Source organism: Lissotriton vulgaris, chromosome 1_1 (assembly GCF_964263255.1).
Source record: "Lissotriton vulgaris chromosome 1_1, aLisVul1.2, whole genome shotgun sequence".
Classification (NCBI taxonomy): domain Eukaryota; kingdom Metazoa; phylum Chordata; class Amphibia; order Caudata; family Salamandridae; genus Lissotriton; species Lissotriton vulgaris.
This window is the reverse complement of record NC_141685.1, coordinates 375,424,162-375,446,572: the sequence shown is the minus strand read 5'-3', so window position 1 is coordinate 375,446,572 and position 22,411 is coordinate 375,424,162. Positions and strand designations below refer to the sequence as shown.

At 50.6% G+C, this 22,411-nt stretch overlaps 1 protein-coding gene across 4 annotated transcripts in view; it reads left to right on the top strand.

The window, feature by feature from the left end:
- The first annotated feature begins 2,384 nt into the window (after positions 1–2,384).
- The window catches only part of NRDC (nardilysin convertase), a 2,107,381-nt gene continuing 2,087,354 nt past the window's right edge, over positions 2,385–22,411 (top strand). Inside the window, exons 1-2 of one of the 4 annotated variants that reach the window (XM_086952435.1) lie at positions 2,511–2,742; positions 2,848–2,938. In XM_086952435.1, the coding sequence (XP_086808561.1) occupies positions 2,535–2,742; positions 2,848–2,938 (299 nt within the window). In that variant the 5' untranslated portion in view covers positions 2,511–2,534. Of the gene's footprint in view, positions 2,939–22,411 lie in introns of all 4 variants that reach the window. The other 3 variants (XM_086952433.1, XM_086952434.1, XM_086952436.1) reach the window with 3 other exon arrangements.

Below are 22,411 nucleotides of genomic sequence, written 5' to 3'. Positions count from 1 at the left end.
GGGCTGTCTTATGGACGAATTAGGGGGTCCATCCTCTGCACTTTACTATCTTGTCTTGTTGCACTCTCTCCGTTCAGGTGTAATGCATGGGGGGGAAGGGTGCAGATTCCACCCCCATTCGGAGCTGTATCTGTACCACGCAGGTGATCCGAGTGTACAATCTCTTGGGGAGCCGACCCTTCCCGTCCAGTGCGTATATACCTCGACTTCACGGGTCCCTCGCAGTGCCACTCTGCAATGTGTCCGACACCGCTCCGCAGTTATTATCCGTTGCCTCTAAAATGGCGCCGTGTTGGATCGGCTTCAATACCTTCAGCCATGTAGTCTCCCGCCTTCTAGTTGAGCCCTCGGCACGTTGGGGCAGCGATGTATGAAGCGGTGACACCTCCGGATAATTCTCCAGGCGCCGTGCAGCGCCGCCCGCACTCGCTGCGATGTGAACAGTCGGACCGCACTGGGCCTCCACAGCCTCGGCATCAGTTGGCAGTACGCACACGGTGTCAGGGTTTGACCTGGCAAAGGCGCCTACTCGTGCCTGGATACAAAGACTTCAACTCCCAGAAGGCCGTAATGGGAGGTGTGTCCATTCTGCATTAAACACCTGTAACAACGCGGCCGCGTTGTACGTGATACTGTCCTTTCCCGAATCCTTCCCGGCAGCCGTGCTGTTAGGGAGGTGATCCTGAGACCTTCCTTTTCTTCGCGTTACAAAGTGTAATAGACTTCTTGGTTACCGGAGCCCGTGCGCGGCTGCGACTGGCTATCCTTCCCTTGTGTTCCGCTCGGCTGGGCGTGAACCTTGCTCCTGTCTTCTGGCCCGCTCGCGGCTGCGGCGGGTCTTGGCGTGTCCCTTCCATGAGCGACTGAGCAGGACCATTCCGGGTTGCGGCTGCGGCGGAGTCGGCATATCTTTGCTTCTTGGCTCTGACTGAGCCACTGACCCCATTCTTTCCACTTGCAGCTGCGGTGGAAAAGTGATTGGTTCTCTGGATTCTTATCCTCTCGTGGCGGCTGAGGGTTTTACTGGTGTAAAGAACAGTCTTCACAGAAGGAAACATCGGCTATTGATCCTCCCCGAGGTATCGTGTTGGGGCGCTATATTCTTGCTTGCCTTTGGGTACTCTCCCGTCCATCGGAAGTAGGAGGAATAACTTGATAACATTTGACTGTTTCTATTTGAGAGTTCTAATCATCCTGTGGAGTAACAGGATTCAGGAAGCTTCTCTTTCCGTTTTCTACTGAACTCTTTTCTTGGATATTATTTCTGTTACTTGGAACCTTGGATTTTGACCCTGTTTTTTTATTCCTATTTTTGTTCTGGGTACGGTGGGGAATGAAAGTGAGTATGGAGGAATGAGAGTCGAAGATTGAGTTTCTCGGATGAGATCAAAGGAGTATTTGGTAAACGGATCTTGTGTATTACAGGCGGTGGTGTTCCTTTGACTGTAGGAGAGAGATCTTACGGAAGCCATTGGAATCGTTTGTTTTGGGATTTACCATTCAGGTATAGTCAGGATTCTAGCGAGATCATACTGAGAGAAGACAGGATTGTCTTGCTGTATTTATGTTGTACTTTTGTCGTTGCAGGTAATCTCTTTCCACCGCAGACCCCACCGTTACCTTTTCCCTCGCTTGATTATCTTTATACTCTTTTTGGTTTGTTAGTCAGAGTGTGAGGCAATCAGGAGGTGGACCCCATTGAGCATCACCCTGATCCCGAGGAGCCGGAGTAGACGTGACACCCGGGCAGGGCACCGCAACTCTCGGTCCTCTCAGCAGAGTCACTCCGGTGTTTCGTCGGGCAAGCGCAGCACGTCACACAGGTCAGTTTGGGCCTTGTGAGTCAATCATCAGGTGTGCCTGAGCCTCCGCCACCAATTTCTAGTAATTTTGTGTTTGGCACTCACGGAATAAGCAGGATTAATGTAGGATAAAAGCCTCAGCCGGCAGAGCTCGCTCAAGAGGTGGCCATTTCGCTGTCTGGCTAGCCACGCCACCAGGGTTGCCGTAGTATTCATTTCAGTTTTGGTCGGTGCAGCCAAAGCATGGAATGACCTCCCGTTGCCTCTCAGATGCATGGCAAATCTTCTGGACTTTCAGGAAGGCTTCGAAAACATGGCTTTTTACTGACTCTGATGACTAGTTAATACTCCCTTTGCGTTTAGCACATCAAATACAGCGCCAGGGTAGCAGTCGCACTCTAGAAATTTCAAAAACATTAACAGTACAGCTATAGGCTAGTTTTCTACACCCAACATGGCCCCCGCCGGTACACGGTAATTATAAGTTTACGTTCTATCGATCATAGCTGTCTATGGCTGCTACTTCTGGACACGTGAATCGGCATCGCTCCCCTATAGGTGGTTTGTCCGGGATGATTTGGCTGAGTGAATGGTGACTTTGCATTGGTTGTGCGAGTGCGCCTGCGTGGACCGGCGAAAAGAGTCGTTCCTTTCCTGTCCTCCTCTCTGCCTGGAGTGCACTTGGCAGCGTCGGCAGCGTCCACCGTTTGGAGAACAGCAGTATAACAGTGTATGCTGCGTAGCGCCGCACGCTTCTTCTACAGCCAAGTGCGTCACCGACACGTCACTGCCTCCTCAACCGTCATGCCCAGCAGGAACATGCCGAAGAGTGTCGGCTGCTGCCACTGCCTTGATGCCTGCGTTGGGGGGCCAGGGCATGGCCCCGTGGGAGAAGAACCTGGCCCCGGGGGAGAAGGACCTGGCCCCGGGGGAGAAGGACCTGGCCCTGGGGGAGAAGGACCTGTCCGTAGGGGAGAAGGACCTATCCGTGGGGGAGAAGGACCTGTCCGTGGGGGAGAAGGACCTGTCCGTGGGGGAGAAGGACCTGTCCGTGGGGGAGAAGGACCTGTCCGTGGGGGAGAAGGACCAGACAACGCAGACATCGTCAAGTCCCCCAATGACCCCAAGCAATACAGGTACAAAGCACGTGCCCCGGTATTCATATATACTCAGACTGCTAGCAGGACCACGTGTGTCACACCTGACAGTACTGTAAAGCCAGAATCGCCACTCTTACACCGGCACATGCAGCAGCCTGCCAAAACTGTGCACGCAGAGACCCCAAGAGGTACAGGCGAAGGTCACGTGCGACTCCAACCTGTACTAAACACATGTAGTGGGAGACCGCGAAGAATTTCATGCCAGGGCAGCACTTGTTGCAACTTGTCAACAGTTTACAACGCAAGACTACCCCCCCCCCCCCGTCCCCCTAAACAAAAGCACAGGATGTGTTGTTTATCGTGTCTTTTGCGTTTATTCTCAACAGTGTTTTGAACAATTTGCAGCTGAATTGGAGCACTGTAGAGCATTCTGAGAAAATTAATAAAGTACTTCAGGGACTGAGGACGACCTAGGTTGATGACATGGCAGCGGAGTGACTGAAACATGTATTGAGGCAACTTTATGTATAACAATAGACTGCGGTTGAGATGCATATTGTATGCATGTGAATCTCCATGGGCTCACGATGCTTTAATAGCTAGAGAACTATTTGAGCAATCATCAAACCTCTGAGATGGGTCCGGGCGCCTTGGGTGCTTAGTGCTCAAAATACAGTCAGCGATTCATATATGAACCCCCTCCCCCAAGTGTACGTTTTCATGTCAAAATGTCGATACAGTTCATAGTGTAGTGGGAGTTAGAACAGTAAATGGGACCTTTCTTTGGGTTCCGGAATAGTGTGCTACTCGCTGAAAAAGCGCAAAGACGACTCGTGAGCGCTATACAAATGCAATTCCAATTGCTTAATATTGGTGAAAAGGTGGAGGAGAGTGGTGGATAGAGTTTGTTGTTACTTAGGTGGGCTATTTTACTATGTATTATTGGTTGTGTTGTGGCTTTTAATTGAATTTGTAAAACTCTTCATACACCTGACGAGTTGCTGACGCACCTTTATAGGACAGGTAGCAGCTACACTGTGAGGTTGTCTTGCGTAAGAGATCAAATTGATGCTTTTATACTTTCTTGGCTCTCAGCGTTTAATAGTGTAACGGTGGAACTAAGAGTGTCTGGTGTGTAGACTAGATGGTTGCTAGGAGTTGCTCTGCAGGTTTTTTATAGAATTCCTGGGTGACGGCCAACACCACCAACACACGTCCTGTGTTTTATACAGTATTCAAGAATCTTGTTTCAAGATAGTTTAATATTATCTCTATAAGATAGTCCATATGAGACAATATTGAAGGGCATGGTGAGTGACAGGACCGCAGTTTAATATTATCTCTATAAGTCAGTCAGTCATAAGCTTTTATTCGATATGCAAGATATCTTATAAGCACACTTACAATACAATCATTTACAATGTACAAAAAAGCATCACTTTAAGAAGTCAGTATAAAAACTCATTTAAAAAGGATAAAAGGACATAAGGTGCCCAATAATAATTTATCTAAAAAAAGGATTAAACCGCTACTGACAATCTCTTACAACGAATAAGCCAAAACTGTTTTAAAAATTTTGCTGTTCCACATACAATTGGGGGGGATGTGTCCGTAGTTAGGATGCGCAAAGCTACTAAGTGACTACGTGTACCCATGTTTCGGCAAAGAGGTTTCAACCAAAAACTCCTAGGCCTTGCATAGTCCGGGCATTCAAACAGGACATGCGCGATGGACTCTATCCTGCTCGGGCAACAAGCACAATTGGGGGACGTACGGGCCGCTGATTTCCAATTTGATACCACAGCACCAAGCGGGAGGGATCCAACTCTAAATTTAAAATAAAGGGCTCGGTCAAAGGGGAGGGTAATTAGGTCCAGGTAGGGCTCAAATACCACAATATCTTTGACTAGTAAGAAGGCGGCAGTAGACTTGCAATGGTTCGAGTTTGTAATTAGGTGCTCCGCAGTCCATTTCCAGAAAAGGGCCTTAACAACTTCTTTCGGAGGGGCTGAACGTGATGACCAACAGTCCCCCAGTCCGATCTTCTCCAGAAGCTTTTTAGTTTCTCTTAACCATCTTATTTTAGCCCAGCCCCCCCGGCTCATTATTTCCCCCAGGCCATCAGCGTAGGATTTTAACTCTTCACCCCTCCAAATTCGTGTCCATAAGAGGAGAGGGCGAAGCTGGGCTTGATCTTTGATGTTTTTACAGCCTGTATCCAACAACACTGGTACAGATGGTGTGCTCAGGGGGATAGAAATAATGGATTTTAGTAGCTTGCTCTCCGCTGTCGCCAGGGCGTCCAATCGGCAGTGGCCCCACAGTTCTGCCCCATACAAGGCTGATGTCACTACCTTGGCCTTGTAGATATCGATTACCGGGGTAAGTGATCTCCTAGGTGAGGCCCGGAACTCCCTCATGAGAGCTCCTCCTACTCTCTTGTGGTTAAGGACCATTTTGTCGATGTGGTTTGCCCAAGACATTCTATCCGTTATCCGAATACCGAGGTAGTCGAATTCGGATACTTTCTCTAAGGCAACAGAGTTAAGCGTAGGTGGGCGGCCCAGTTTCCTTGGTGGGTTTAGGACTAAATATTTAGTTTTGTCCACGTTAATTATTAAACCTTTTGCAGCACAAAACTCCTGGAAACGCGTTAGCAATTTCTGGAGGCCTTGGGGAGTCTTCGAGATCAAAAGCGTGTCGTCCGCAAAAAGCAGGGTGGGGATCCGGACTCCTCCGAGACAGGGGGAGTTGGCTGGTTCTTGTTGGAGATGTTCTACCACCCCATTCACATATAGTGAAAAAAGGGTGGGCGCCAAGACGCAGCCCTGTCTTACGCCCCTGGACACCGGTATCTTCTCAGTGAGCTCTCCGTTTTTACCCCAACGGACCTGTGCAAAGGTATGGACGTGGAGGCTAATGAGGAGGGACAAGATGTAAGGGGGTAATCCCAACTCATAAAGCACCCTCCAAAGCTCTTCCCGGGGGACTAGGCCAAAGGCAGTCTTCAGGTCTATAAAGGCCAAATAAAGACTACCCTTGCCTAGTTCCACCACCTTCCACCCCAGAAGTGCCAACCTAAACACCTGCTCTATTGTCCCCATTCCAGCCCGAAAACCTGCCTGAAAGTCCGATAGGATTTTATTCTCCTCCACCCAATGGAGGATCCTTCCGAGGATAGCTTTACCAGCTATCTTTTGGGTGGAGTCTATCAGACTTATGGGGCGGTAGTTCCCCGGGGTTTCCCTACACCCTTTTTTATAAATCCGGACCACCACCGCCCCTTTCCAGGATTCTGGCACTGCCCCTCCCATCATGATGTCGTTAAGGAGAGCAGCAATAACCCTTCCCCACTCCACAGGGTATTCCCTCATAAGATCCCCCGGGAGGCCGTCTGGGCCAGCTGCCTTACGGGGCGCTACCCACCCTATAACCTTTTCAATCTCTAAGGGAGTGAAGAGATCATAGGCGTGAGGTTCAATTGCTAGTGTAAGGTTCAACCCAACATTCAGTTCCCCATCTGGAGGGAGGTATAAAGCCCCAAAATGTTTTACCCAGTTTTGAGGCGGGATGTTGCAGGGTCTCATAGCTGCATCGGGTTTATTCCGTGTACCTATAAGATTCCAAAAAGCCCTTGAATCCCTACTTTTACTAGCTTGGAGCAGGTCTTCCCAGAATTTGTCTTCCCACTCCCTCCTAGCAGTTTTGAGGGATTTATTGTAGGCCTTCCTTGCTTCCTGTATGACACTGCGGGGTTTGTGCTTTACTGCCTTAACTAGGTTTGCCTTGTGTACCCTACATGTTTGGGTATACCAACCATCATCTAGTTTTTTAAATCCTTTGTTACCCGACTTACTAGAGTGTGAGGTAAACACATTAGTCAAGGCCTCTACTAAGGAGACAAAGAGCCCACTCACTCTACCCACCCCTTCTAGGGAGGACCCAAGGGTTGTCACCGCATGATTTAAGAGGGTTGAAATTTCCCCTACCCTTGCCTCAGAGAGGACCAATTTCGCCCATTTTATTCGTCTACCACAGAGCGAGACTTCAGACTCCTCCGGGGGTGCAGCTACCGGGTTAATGTTGTCCTTCCTTACGGGACGCCACCACTGGTCCATGCTTAAAGAGAGTGAGTTGTGGTCGCTTTCAGTCGTAGGGACCACCAGCATGTCCCTTACATATGTCCATAGATATACATCTATTAGCAAATAATCTATCCTAGAGGTGTGTCCTGGTCTGTTGTACGTATGGGCACCCCCCCCTACCCGAGGTTGTCCTCCCATTGGCTGCCCTTAAATTGAATTCAAGGCTCAGGGAATATAACTGGAGCGCCACTTCTGACCACCTCCTGATCGATGGGATTTCCAATACAGGGATCCCCAGCCTGGTATCCTCCTCGCCTTGGTCAAGGGCAACGTCCGAGCCCACAGGCTCGAACGTGCAGTTCATGTCGCTCGCAACCAATGTGCGCGTCTTGTATGGGGTGTTATTTAGCAAGGTCTCAAGGAGAGATATTACAGGAGACTTTCTCCCACCCTTGGTCCCACGGGCATAAACATTATAGACATTTAAGACCAGTCTTCCCCTTTGATCTATTAGGGTGATATTTTGGATGTCCGGGCAGCCTGTGGGAAACTCCTCTACTCTACAGTCTAGAGAGGCTGCAACCCAAATGAGAAGGCCGCCCGAGGGTCGCCCTCTCCCTGTTTCCGAGACTCGTGCAGGGAAGGAATAGGAAGAGAATCCCACCCTATGAACCGGCACCGGGCTCCATGTCTCTTGGAAAATACACAGGGAGTGCTCATCAACCCAAGCAGTAAAGTCTGGTAGAGCCAGTTTTCTTGCAATCCCTGCGACATTCCAGCTGAAAACCTTAAATACTAGGTCCGTCACAGCTGAAATGTCGCTGGGCGCAAGAATATCCCTGTCTGTGGTCCTCATCAAGGGTGTCTGAGGGGAGCAAGGATCTTGGGAGGTAACTTTAGAGGCTACCATCCCGCTAGCAAGGTTAGTTTGGGTGGGTGATACTCCAATTGGATCTACTCTACTCCCAATTTCCAGTCAGTAGGGCCCTGGTGCCCACAAATGATTCACCCTTGTGCCCCCCGTAGCCCCTGCCCAGTGTGTCTCCCAGTTTTGACAGAAATCAGGGGGGCTTAGACTTTCTCCAGTTAAGCTAACAATTTGCCTGGGGTAGAAATAGGATAGATCTACCACTTTAACCCCTGGAGCCCCCATATTTTTAATAGGAGTACAGATAGAGGGCACTACTCTAGGGTCTTGAAAATTTATAATTATGCAATCCCCTTCCTGAGTTTTTTTTCCCTGCCCTACCCACCCAACTCTACGGACACCTAGAATGATCCCATCCACACCCAACGGAATTGGCTTGTTTGCCTTCAGCCAATGGATGCACTTATTCTTGAGTGATTGGTGGTTTTCCAACTGGCCTTCCTTTAGAGGGGGAACATTTACCATAACAGCAACAAAAGGTTGGCAGTCTGGCGGGAGGTTTACTGGAGGGATCCGACGTACTGGGTTACTAGGGACCGATAAAGTGGTAGCTGGGGCTGTAGGTTGGGATACAGGTCTAGAGGCTTTCCCTGTCACTAATCCTTGGGATTTGTTGCGTGTGCCTGACGTTTGGGTGTCTTTCGCTTTACCACTAGCTATCTGTGGCTGCTTTTGTGGGAGAGGCTTAGGCTTATTTATAGCAGGCTCTAAGTGTGCTAGTGGCCCCTTGTGTTTTGGCCCTGCTTTGGGAGGGGGAAAAGATTTAGGAGCTGGAGTTAATGCACTATTAGAGTCAACCTTGTTTAGACAGTTTTGGGGCTTAGGGTCTCTCTGGGATGGTGGTTCGTTCCCCTTTGCGCCCATGTCCTGATTTTCACTCACTCTGGTTAATTGTTTAAATGTAGTTTTGAGTGAGTGGAACCCGTCAAGGGTTGATTGCTCTAATTTATCTATCCTCGCCCCTAGACCCGTAGTCAGTTAGCTTAGAAACCTTGGCGGTGTTATCGTCTGTGCGTGGTCCCTTGGGAGAGATTACAACATCCCCTTCTATGTCGACTTCATTCTCTGAAGACCGGCCCCTTATATTTCTCATTCCAGGTCAGGGGTGGGGGAATCATATCGCCCGACGCCCGAACCATGTTGTTTTTATCATCGGGCAAGGAGATTTAATGTCTATTTTGTCCGACGGACAAGTAGACATTAAATCACGGAAATAAAACAGGCTGTGGGCACTCTGGGGCTCAGAGCCAATCATAAAAGCTTGCCGAGAGCCTTTGGAGGCCTCTGATTGGCTAGCAGCCCATGACTTCACTGGGCTCTAGCCAGTGATTGGCTGGGGAGTGAAACGTCACTCAATCTCAGCAAGCCTTTGTACTTCGGGACCGCCGCGAGCGAGGCAATGATAGATTTAGGTAAAAAAGCACTATAGTGCCTGCCATAGCATTGCTAGAGTGTTATTTTGCTGACTTTGCGTGCAGATCGCTCTGAAATATTGAAATAGAACTTGTCTGCCTGCTGACGGACCGTGTCTGATGTGGAGTCAGTGTGGCTGCAGAAAGCGGGGGCTTTCATCGCTGCTAATTGCTAACTGCGCAGGTTTGCATTGGTGTGCAGAGTGGATTAAAACTCCCTTTTACACCAGACGTGTGATACAGATTGGGCAATTTCCCTCACAAAAGGGCGATATCTTTCCCATTTGTGTGAGAAAATGCTCAATTAGTCAGTGCCTATTTGTCGGGCTTGATTTAGCCCAATGTGCGCATTTTCTTTTAAGCTGCAGCGGCGCCTCAGGAGAACTGTTCCCTTCAAAGTTCATGCGGGTGGCATGGGCATGGCACATATCTTGCACCACATCAGTGCCAGGACCTTTGGACTAATCTGAATGAGGAGTTAAAAATACATGTGGTTTTGAAAAGCGAAAGTGAAATTTGCTGCCTCACTATGCTGATGCTATAAAGCTCTTTGTGACCGGGATTAGAAGTCACGTTAGAAGTCGGTATTTTTGCTAATGATGGTCACAAAAGGCAATCCAATTATACCACCAAGTAGGCATCTCTAGGGGTGGTTGTGTTTTGGCTGCAATCTGCTTTGTATGTACCGGCGCGATAAAGTGAGGCAGTGCTGCACTGAAGGGAGAAGGAAGAGTGTATGCAGTAGCTGTGTAAAAACCTCAGACATAGAAAGCGAAGGTGGAGGTGTAAGGAAAGGAAAGCACATGCAGTGAAATCCTGTGATCGACATTGGCATAAAGCTAACTGTGGGCTTGTGCTTATGTGGTACGGAAGGGCGCTGCCTAACTGAGTACAAGGAGCACTGTCACAGAGAGCCACACATCCTTTTACTTTGCAACTTCAGCCGCGCCGCGCTCCGAGCATAGCAGAGAATGCCTAACGCGGGTGGTGAAGCCATAGGAAGGCACCAGATTTACCTCTAGCAGAAACCTTGGTTTTCATTCTGAAAACTACAATGGTCGCCTTATTATTGTATTGGCGTCTGCCAGAATAATGTCCCCTCTGCAGGCTCTGCAAAGTTCACATATCATTTAATATGATTTCTCATGCAGCTGCAAATAAGTTGTGTAATGTAACTGGCGCTCATGTACAGCGCTCCAAAACGTTCAGGTAGAGTTTGCGCTAATAAACTGCAAAAATAATATAATCTTTGATTATGAATGCACTATGTCTCAAGGCCATATGCAAGGGTAGTCAAGTGTTAAAATAACTTAGTCTAGGATATTTAGAAACAAGTGAAATCGGGAGGTGGTGAGAAAGATATGAAGGGTACTACCATTAAAGAAAAAGAGACAATGCTGATTTCACTTGGCAGCTTTACATCAAATCTGGTGCTGTGTTAATTTGGTATGTGCTAGTTTATACACATATGCCAATGAACACACAAGTAGACCACTCTGATTTGTGTGAAACAGGGGAGCCGGGCCTCTATGAATAGCTCAGCAATGCACTTCAGTTCTGCCTCAAATGGCTCTGCAAATGCACGTTCACGTTATATTGTTTAATCATAGTGCTGGATTCTTTTGGTCATTGTATCAATAGTTTTCCTTGAAGCAGGTGGATATTGTTTGTCTGTCCGTTATTTGTGATAGGTCTGCAGGCTCTGCGATAGTCCAGTATTCTGGATAGGTGTGGTTTGTTGGCGACAGATGTTCCTTATTAGTAATCATGATTTATTTTTTAAACAGTGTGTTAAGTAAGTACTGGTTGCAATTAGTTGTACATTACTTGTGACATTGTGCAACATCCTTCTTGAGTGCAGAGTTTATTTACAGTAGTTATCTGCTATTTGTGATGTTGCAGAATTCTTGACGGTCCGGAACTATTTACATACTCCTTGTGAAAGAGAACCTTGCTTGATAAATTAAAAACATGGCTTTCATGCTTAAATTGTGTGATCTTAGGCAAATATTTTATTTCACTAAAGCTAACTTCTTCTTCATAATTAAGGCTTCCTGTTTTCCGTTTAACAGATTTTTACAGATCAATACAGACAGAAAACCATTTATTTTCTCATCTGTGTTTATTTTTAAATGTGGATAAAAACGGAAATTGGGTTAATGTTTCTCTGTCAGCTGGAGCCCTTATGTTTGATGTGGGATGTGAGTAGGTGGGACAAGTGGAATTTACAGGACATGAAGATCTCAGAGACATTTTGTCCCTTGGACAACTAGATTATTTGGAAAATTCCACACCCCTGCAGGTCCAGAGTGCTTTCTTACTCTTTGGTAAAGAGCGGCCTGTCTCACTAGCCTACCCTTTTTGCGTTTTCTTGCCTTTTTACTTATGAGCCGATTTTCCTGCCTGGTTTCGGGAGTTTGAGTGTTTGGGGACACCCTATCTGTCACCCCATCTGGTATAACTATGATGGGGGTGGGCGGTTTTGGAGATAGAGGATCACTGGTGGCTTCGTTTAGGGGTTTAGGTGATACCGGTGAAGACAATTTACTAAGTCCACCATCTTCCACAGTAGCAGTAGGGAGAAGCGCGGCCAGATTTTCCAGCCTATCTATATTTTGCCCTATTTCAGCCAACTGGGGAGGGTCTATAGAGTCACCAGAGACACCAGGTGGGGGAGCAGAGTAAACCCGCTCACTGGCCGGTGTAAGCGACTGGGCAGCAACCCCCAAGGATGAACGTCTTGAAAGAAGGTAGACCTCGGATAGACGCCGCTCAGACATAGCAATCTCCTTTTCAATCACCGCCGCCACCCTGGTAATGAAGCGGTCCATAGTTCCAATAACAGGGCTCCCAGCAATGGACCCCCTTTCACCTTCACTCCTAAGGAGTTTTCCAGAACGGGTAGACATGATTGCAGGGAACACCACGGGGTCTCACACAGGCCGTATGTAATCACTGCTGATGAGAAGGAAAGGGACGTGGCCCAGCCCAGCCTTGACAGCCCCTGACTGCCACAGACTGCCCGCCCTTTGCTCGGGCTTCGCTCGGCGTCCCGCCAAGCGTCGAGCTGTTCGTTAAGTAGGGGGCGTTGCAGGCGGGGGCGTGTCTGTAGGTGGGCGCGTCCGCCTGTGCAGCTGAGGAAGCAGGGACTCCTGGTCTTCCGAGTCCCTGCTCAGCGCCGACCCGCTGGTCCTTCCAGGCGCCTCCCAGCGACCAGCGCTTGCACCTCGCTTCTCCCTCCTCCAAAGCCGCGAAGCGGCACCCGCGGAGCGTGTGCGGCGAGAGGCAGCGGCAACACAGGAGAGCCCAAGGAGAGACAGACCCGAGAACACAGGGTCAAGCGGCAACCTCCACAACTTCCAGGTGAAGAGAACACGCGCCTTTTCTCCTGGTCAGGCGGGGGCGTGTCTGTAGGTGGGCGCGTCCGCCTGTGCAGCTGGGGAAGCAGGGACTCCTGGTCTTCCGAGTCCCTGCTCAGCGCCGACCCGCTGGTCCTTCCAGGCGCCTCCCAGCGACCAGCGCTTGCACCTCGCTTCTCCCTCCTCCAAAGCCGCGAAGCGGCACCCGCGGAGCGGGTGCGTTGAGAGGCAGCGGCAACACAGGAGAGCCCAAGGAGAGACAGACCCGAGAACACAGGGTCAAGCGGCAACCTCCACAACTTCCAGGTGGGTCTCTATAAGATAGTCTGTATGAGACAATATTGAAGGGCATGTGAGTGACAGTACCGCAGCCCTCAGGGATGGACTGCATGAGTCAAATTCAAAAGAGACTTTATTTCGGTTTGATTCAACCATAAACGTACACATTTCATACTGTACATACATAAAACATTGGTAAAGTGTAATTACAAAGATAAGATTCCCTATCTACATTAATTCCACAGAACTGTAATTCATTAATATATTAATATTCATTGATCCAGACAAATTCTCATTCTAAGAGACAATTTTAAAAATTCAATTATTTGGAGGATACTATCACTGTGCAACAATTGTAAATATAACAAGCATTTGCAATGCAATAGGGCTCGCATTAGTAAAGTTAGAGGTATTAGTATTGTAAATGCCAATTTTTTTATTTATGTTTTTGTTTTGAAAATAGCTAAATTAATAACTTTGTCATTTACAATGCCAATAGTGTTAACTTTTGCAAACGTGACACCTATAGCATTTGTCACGCACTATGTGTTGTATTTACATGACTTAGATGTATTAATATTAAAAATAAGAATGGGTTGTTTTTTTTTTCAATATTTAATACTTAAATAAGTTATTGTAATTTATAATGGCAATAGCTTAAACTTTTGCAAATAACTTTTTGGAAGATTATGTTTAGTTTATTTTATTGTGATGAAAATACAAGAACAGAAGTGAAATATTAAAAAATGTTTGTGACTTTTGTAATAAAGTTTGAAACATTGAGAGAACATATTTGAATCAGTTGCTGTTGAATGGTTGCACAGATTGATGCTGTGGTGGCTCTGAGTGATACTGTGGTGTTCAGTGATGCTCTGGTAGCGCATAGTGATATTGTGGTGCCCGTGAGTGATGCTGTGGTGATGCGATGGATAGTGAGGGCGAAAGATAGATAGAGGGAGGGCGAAAGATAGATAGAGGGAGGGCGAAAGATAGATGGAGTGTGGGGCGGGGGAGGGATGGAGTGTGGGGCGGGGGAGGGATGGAGTGTGGGGCGGGGGAGGGATGGAGTGTGGGGCGGGGATGGATGGATGGAGTGCGGGGATGGATGGATGGATGGAGGGGGGATGGATGGATGGAGCGGTGGTGTGGGGTTGAGCAGTGGTGTGGAGCCATAAGATTGGAGAATGTATGCATTTAACCCTTTTCCGTTAGTGTGAAACCAATCTTGCAATTTGTAGGATCATAAACTGAGTGACTACATATTGACTTAGTTGAAGCCTAAAATTGAGCAGTGTACAACATGTTGTTGTTGTCCTGTTCGAAGAGAAATCATTTGTATCTAATTACATATGAGACCAGTACTCTATTTTTACCTGAAAACCAATCAGCTATCGAGTAACCTAGACTATCTATTAAGTAGGGGGGGGAATACTTCAGTAGGGTTATTATTGTTTACGGAATAAGACACTACACTGCTTCTGCATTTGCTCACTAATATCTGTAGTGCTACAAGTAGGTAGATAACTACTAAAGGGTGTTCAATGTCAGCCGTGTAATAGCATCGGATTGATTCAAGTGAAGGTGTTTATAATTCCAATTATGATGTATTTGTATACCACATACCACATACTACACCTGAAAAGGTGTTGAAGACTTTACGGAGAGCAGCACGCTACTCCAGAATCCATGGTGGATAAGTAGGGGAAATAAAAATTGTCATTGGGAGTGCTGGACAGGTCAGCCTGTTAGTATTAAATCTTTTTATTGTGCAGCATTGAGAAAAGACTCGCAGCATCTCGCAACCTGAGTTCAACTATCGGAGTATGCGGTGGCCATGCACAGTGCAAGAGCGTGAAGACGGCCAATAGCCGCGTCTACCTTAAACATTAACACAGCAAGCCGCCTACAACCCTGCTGGGCCGGCCGCGTTAGAAGAGTTGAGATGCACATGTAAGCAATTCTGACAATCGAGGACAAGCCTACACGAATAACTGAGGAAAAACGAAGGAAAAACAAACCCCAACCCCAATCCCCCCCCCCCCCCCCCCCCCCCCCACCCACAACTACCCCACTCCTTGTCCGCTACGCAAAGACTGCTAATATACGGGAACACGGCCTCAGCGGGTACCATTGGTTGTGCTGCTCTCTGGCACCTTGCGTTTGCGTGGCCGTGCCTTGGGCTCAGGGAGCGGAGTGTCCACCAGACGTAACAGCCGCAAATAGCGGGGACAGCTCATCTCCCGGAACTCCCCCGTGAGTAGGGACAGAAACGGCTGCCAAAGCGCTGCAAACTCCTCCGCCCTTCCCGCCCCAGCCAGTGACAGCTTCTCCATCCCCAGTATCGCCCACAGCCTATGTAGCCAACCCAACTATAGTGGCGGCTGGACGGCTCTCCAATGTGCCACAACATTTTGCACAGCCGCCCCCAGCACAATCGCAATGAGCCTCCCTCTCCAGGATTTAAGAGGGTACATCAGTGTCACGCTCACAATCGAGGTCCTGGCCTCCAGGATTAGACAAAACCCCGGTATCCACGGCTTCTCTGGGGAGACATCCTGGGAAACACAGGAAAAAATCTCGCTGTATGCAGACGACGTGCTGCTCTACATAACGGAACCGGAGGTTTCGGTCCCGGAGTTATTCACGGTATTGGAGGGCTTTGGCGCAAGAGCGGGTCATACCATCAATTGGAACAAATCAATACTCTATGACCCACAAGGAGCGGATAGGTGGGGGGCCCTACCTGACCAACTGCTCACCACTACAGAGGGGTTTCAATATCTGGGGGTCTATGTTACATTAGACAGGGCGCTCTCGTTCAACAGAAATGTAGAGCGAGTCATGGCCGAGGCGGTAGTGGACATGAATAGATGGAGACAACTGCCGCTCACCCTGTTAGGAAGGGCTGCGATGTACAAAATGATTACCCTCCCCAAGTTCCTTTATGCCCTCCAAAACGAATACTACCCGCTCCCGGCCGCCACGCTACCCAAGGTACACGCGGACCTGCGCTCCTTTCTGTGGCTGGGGAAACAACCGCGTATTGCACTTCAGACGCTCCAGCGACACCAATACAGTGGGGGGATTTCCCTGCCTAACCTAGAGGCGTACTATTGGGCAAAACACCTAACGCCAATAAACGAGTGGATCCATGCCCCGGCTGACCACCCGACGTACGCACTGGAACGGCAAAAGCTGTCACCTCACAATGTATACCACTATCTCTACGGGGGTAGGATAAGGAGGTCGCTCCTACCGGCGACACAGCTCACACTATGGGCGTGGACGCGAGCGACAAAACGGATGGGGTGGAAGGGGAGACCAACTAGACAGACGCCGTTGTGGCATTGCCATTGGCTCACAGAACTCAAAAAGCTGAAAGGTTTCCAAAGATGGGACGACATAGGTATTTCACATATTGGCGATGTCATGTATAGGGGGGAATTGAAGTCGTTCGACAGGCTACAAATGGACTATGGACTACACCGCTCTCAACTTTTCAAGCACACACAATTGGCGCATGCGTGGAAAGCCCAAAACATCTCTCTCACGGATTTGCCAGAATATGCCCCACTAGAAGGTAGGCTTCTGCAGGAACAGATAACGCATCAGGCGGTCTCGCTCACATACAAGACACTGACTAACACTATGCTGGGGGACTTAACGAAACTTAGGAGACTATGGGAGGCAGACGTAGGCGAGATGGAGGATTTGGACTGGGAGATAGTCTTGATGCACCCACGCGAGGTGGCGATTAAGTCACGGTTGAGGCTCATTCAGCTACACGTGCTACACAGGACTTACTTTGATAGGGTACGTCTCCTCAAAACGGGAAAAATAATGGACCCCCGGTGTCTCAGATGTCAACAACACCCAGGTGACTTCTACCACACAAAATGGTCGTGCGATAAAATACGCATATACTGGACACACATTTTTACGGAACTGGGTGAAGTCCTGGGGATAGAGTTAGAGCAGGACCCGAAACTGGCGTTGTTGGGCATGACAAACGAAGTGGACTTACCACGCTACCAACTCATATTTTTAGTACTGGCGCTAGTGGTGGCCAAGAGGGACATCGCAAAATATTGGGGGGCCGCGGAGACACCAGACATGGAGGAATGGAGAAGGGGCCTAGATCTCTACATGGCTGCTGAAAGGGTGACGTATAAGGCGAGGGGATGCCCTAAAAAGTTTCGGAGGGTCTGGGCAAAATGGAGACACTACCATGGTTTGGAGGGAGGACAGTGAGGTACGCCAGGTCGAACATGGGGGACCTACAAATGGGAGTGGGGATCTAATTTGGAACTGCAAAGACATGAGCGGAGAGGTATGTACTACCGAGGAGAAATTTTTGAAAGAAAAGACTGGAAAGGTACTGTTCTAGGGGGGAAGTGCTGGGATGGGGGAGGAGGTCGAGGGCGAATCTGTGACCATAGGGAAGTTGCACCAAATGTTGGGGGATACGAGGAACTGATGTGGCAATGAGCTTGTTGGGGTTTGTTATTCAGTCACAATGACTATAGTTGGGGGCATGGGGGGGGGGATGTTTTCGTATGAAAAATGCAGGATATCGACTTGACATGGATGACCCGCACTGCTGCTAACTATTTAAGGTTCGGTTGATTGACTACAGCTGCGCCGCCCGGCCTCCGGGATGTGGGCTGATGGGCCGTGTCTACAACTGTATTCTAGATTAGTACACGATTGATAGTTTGGGAATGCAGCCCACGGACGGAGAAAATATGTGTCTCTTACCTGCAACAAAAATAAAGTTAAAAAAAAAAAAAGAGGGTACATCAGTGCGTTAGGGAGGCCCAATAGGATATATGCTGGGAGTCTGGGCAGTTGGGTGTCTAGATGGGAATCTACCAGGTCCAGTATCGAGGTCCAGTACTGCTGCAGGCGATCACAGCTCCAGAGCAGGTGCTCCAGCGTACCCAGTTCCCCACACCCCCTCCAGCAGCAGTCACTCACCCGGGGATCCCACTGATGCAGTCGCTCAGGTGTGTGGTACCAGTAAGTGGCGACCTTGGTCAGGGTTTCAGTGAGACCCGTGTGATGGGCGGAGTGTCTGGCCCTGTAGTAAACCCCCTCCCATTCCTTGCGTGTGAGCTGTCTCCCCAGATCCATCTCCCACCTGGCCCTCCCTGCATTGTATGTGTAAATGTTGGTGAGGAGTAAGTGCTGGTACAGGTCTGATATTAACTTTTTGTCGGATGTGCGAGTCAACAGCCACCGCTCGTATGGGGTGAGGGGACGCTGCGCGCCGGGCCGCATGGACGGGTGGAGAACCCAGTGGCGGACTTGCAGATAGGGCAAACGATCCGTTTCAGGTATGCCATAGTCATCTTTTACTTTCTGGAATGGGAGAATGCCCTTCAGGTCGAACATGTGACCCACGTCTCTACATTGCGTCTTCCGCCACATCACATAGGCCCGAGGGTCGAGACCCGGTGAGAAATCGGGGTTATCAAAAATCGGTGTCATGGGGGAGGGAAAGGAGGTAAGGTCCCGCCTGACTGCCACCTTGTCCCACACATCCAGAACGGTACTGGTGATACGGGAGGCGTACAGATTAGGAGGCCTATGGCTGCGTGGCAAAAACGGGATGCCCTGGAGCCTACGACCAGCGACCGCCTGGTCCTGGAAGAGCCAGTGCTTGGCAGATTCCAGCTGATGCTGTTCCACCAGAGTGCGCAACTGTGTCGCCTGGAAATAAAGAGTAAGGTCAGGCACACCCACGCCACCATGGTCGGAGGGTAGCGAGGCTATCGTGTGCTTAAACCGTGGGCGGCGGCCATTCCAGATAAAGCTAGTGAGATCTGCCTGGGTTTTTCGAAGCCATCCCGCCGGCGGTCGCCGAGGAAGGGTCTGAAATATATAAAGAATTTGGGGCAGCAGGGTCATCTTTACGGCCGCAATCCGGCCTAGCCCAGACAACGTCAAGTGCTTCCATCGTCTGAGGGTGTCTCGGAGTCGGGAGCTGAGCTTGGCGTAATTCGCATCTGCGGAGGCCTGCACCGTTGGGGCCAGCAAAACTAGGGGACGGTGGATTCGGACTACTGCAGGTCAAATTCAGCCTTGGCCTCTTCCAACACCTCCGGCGTCGGGAACAGGTTCAGGGCCTCGGATTTGGCCACATTGATTTTGAAGCCCGAGGCCTGCGCGAAGGCGTGAAGCTCGATAAAAAGTGCCCGGAGAGATTGCATTGGATTCATCAGGGAGAGCAAGATATCATCAGCATACAAACTAATCTTATGCGTGTCCCCACCAAACGGTATGCCTGTGATGAGGTTGTGGTCCCGCACCCTACATGCCAACTGCTCCATGTAGAGCGCGAACAGAAGGGGAGAGAGTGGGCACCCCTGCCTTGTCCCTCTACCAATCGCAAACCTCGGAGACGTGTGACCATTGACCCGAACCGCAGCGTTCGGGTGGCGATAGCAATTGAATATACGGTTCTGGAGTGTCTCCCCGAATCCGAACTGCTGCAGAACCAGCTCGAGATGGGGCCAGTGCACCCTATCGAAGGCCTTCTCCGCATCGATCGTGAGGAGCAGGCAGTCCCGTCTCGTCCGAGAGCCGGCCTCTATGAGGTGGAGGACACGTTTGGTGTTGTCGCTAGTCTGCCGCTGGGGGATAAAGCCCGCTTGATCTGGCTCCACCAGCTGTTGCATATAGGGCGCAAGGCGACTTGCCAGAATGCCCATATAGAGCTTCAGGTCGATGTTCAGCAGGGAGATCGGCCGGTATGAGCCACACCGTGTGGGATCCTTCCCGTCTTTGGGGATCACCGAGATGGCCGCCTCTAGTAAGTCCGATGGGATGGCGCCAGGCGTGTCGAAGGTATTGAATAGATCCTTCAGCAGCGGGGCCACCAGCGGGCAAAAAGTCTTATAGAAGGCCGCCGTGTACCCGTCCGGGCCAGGTGACTTCCCAAGTGTCAAGCGCGAGATTGCCGAGATGACCTCTTCCAGTCCTATGGGGCGGTCAAGGAAGGCCGCCTGTGCCTCATTAAGCGACGGGAGAGTTGCACCTTGCAGATAGCTCTGACCGTCCCGCAGTTCGAGATCGTCCGCTGCATATAAGTCAGCGTAAAAATCGCCAAAGGCTGCGGCGATGGCTGCGTCATCAGTGATGGCGTCGCCAGTGCTGGGCAGGCGTGTCTGGATCTGCCGCCTCTGACGTTGCATCCGCAGTCTGCTCACCAGCAATCTCCCGCAACGGTCTCCCCCGGTATAATACGCATGCCGGAGGCGCATGGCGGCGTATTCCGCCACGTCCTGGTCCAGGGCTGCCAGCATCTTCCGTTTCGTGCAGAGTTGCCGCCACGCCCGCGCAGCCCCGGTGCGCTGGTGCATCTGCTCCAACTCCGCCACCCGCTGGGTGAGCTCGGCCCTTTTCTGCGCGCGCTCCCTGTTGTTAGCGGTGGCCAAAGAGATGAATTCGCAGCGGAGGACCGCCTTGAGTGCCGCCCATTGCGTCGCTTTAGAAGTGTCCCCGTTGGCGTTGTGGGCGAGAAATTGGGTGAGCGCCGTTTTTATGCGTTCCTGTGTGGTCGGCAGGTGGAGGAGGCTGTCGCGCAACCGCCAGTGTCGTTGCCGGCTAGGCGCCGCCGATACCCGGAAGGATGCCACTACAGGAGAGTGGTCAGACAAAGAGGCCGGAAGGATTTCCACGTCGCATGTTTGACGCGCTAGGTGGGAAGAGCACAGAAAATGGTCGAGTCGTGCATATGTTTTGTGGGCCACAGAATAATAGGTGTACGCTGTCGAGCGTGGGTGCAACTGTCTCCACAGATCAACGAGATCCAGGTCTGCAAGGTGTGTGTGCCCTGCCTCCGAGAGTGCTCCCACCTGGCCGGACCGTTGGCTGGAGCGGTCCGTTGTGTTGTGGAACACCAGATTCAGGTCACCCCCAATCAGTAGATGTGGATGTGTGTTAGCCGTGGCTGTCTCTAGTGCCATGTGGAGGAATTTCTCCTGGCCTTCATTGGGCGCATAGATGGAGCCCACTAGTAGTGTCTGCCCCGCCACTTGGAAACGATGTACCAGTAACCTACCCCTGATCTCCGCTTCCTTCTGCATGACCTTCCCCCCCCAAATGACTTGGCTACCAGTATTGCCACACCTGCCACTTTCTTGTTAGCAGAGGAGAAAAGTTGCCTGGGAAAGGCACGGGATTTTAGCCTGTGGTGGTCTTTGGGCAACAAATGGGTTTCCTGCAGGAGGCAGATGTCAGCCCTCGACTGTTCTAGCAAAGACAGGATCGCCCTGCGTTTAGTGGGGTTATTAAGCCCTCTCACGTTGAGTGAGAGAATCGTTAAGAGGTGTGTCATCTCAAGCCCCTGTGTGCGGCTTCGGGCCCGCGCCCGCCCGCTGCGGAGCTGTCACTCTAGGCGAACACAGTAGTCCAGGCAGTCCCCGGTAAGGCGCAGAAGAATGTGGACAAGGAGTTCCCACCCATCAACCCCCCCCCTCCCCCCCCTCCCCAACAACCCCAGCTGACCCCCCCAACTGGGCCAACAAATCCCGGGGGCCCTCCCCTCAACCCCACGCCCTCCCCGTCATCTTCCCTCTGGGGAGCCCCAACTTGGAACCAGGTGAACTGAACCATAGTCTCGGTCCTGTTACTTCTCACAGGTCCGTAGAAGAGTGTCAATGGGAAACGTGACAGTGGTGGCCCTTTCTCGGCCCCCGACCCTCCCTTTCCAAAGCGAGGTGTGAGCAGTGGCCCTCTCATGCTGCTCACGGGGCTACAGTGGTATCTCGCTCCACTTCCTGTACTGCTGCTGCCTGTTCCTGAGCAATCGTTTCAGGGTCTGGTTTCAAGCGGGCCCCCTGTCTCCGTCTCCGTCTGACTTTCCGCCAGTCGCCTTGACTTCGCTGCTCGGACCCCTCCTGAGAGCCATGGTGTGCGTCATCTTCCGAGTCTAAGGGATCCGGCAAGTCAATGCTCAAAAGAGAGCAGGTGTCCCCGAGGGAGCGAAGTTGGTGCAGCTTCCCCTGCCATTTAAAGATGATCCGAAACGGGTGGCCCCAGGAGTAAGGCATTTCCTTCTCACGCAAAAAGGTGGTCACGGGTTTGAACTTGCGCCGCTTCTGCAGCGTGATGGCAGACAAGTCTTGATACAGCGCCACAGTCACTCCCCGGAATTGCAAAGGTTGCTGCCACCTGGCCTCCTGGAGGATCCGTTCCTTCAACGGGAAGTCCGGGAGATAGGCCAGTATGTCGGGCGGGGGGGCCGGCGCACGTCTTGGTGGCCCCACTCTGTGTGCGCGGTCAATGCGGACAGGAAAGTCCTCTGCTTCCCCCAACACCGCAAGAAAGAGGGCCTAAAGGTATCCAGTGACACTGTTCCCCTCGGCACCCTGAGGCACATTCCGGACCCTAATGTTATTTCTTCGGGAACGGTTTTCCAGGTCCTCCGCATGTGCCTGGAG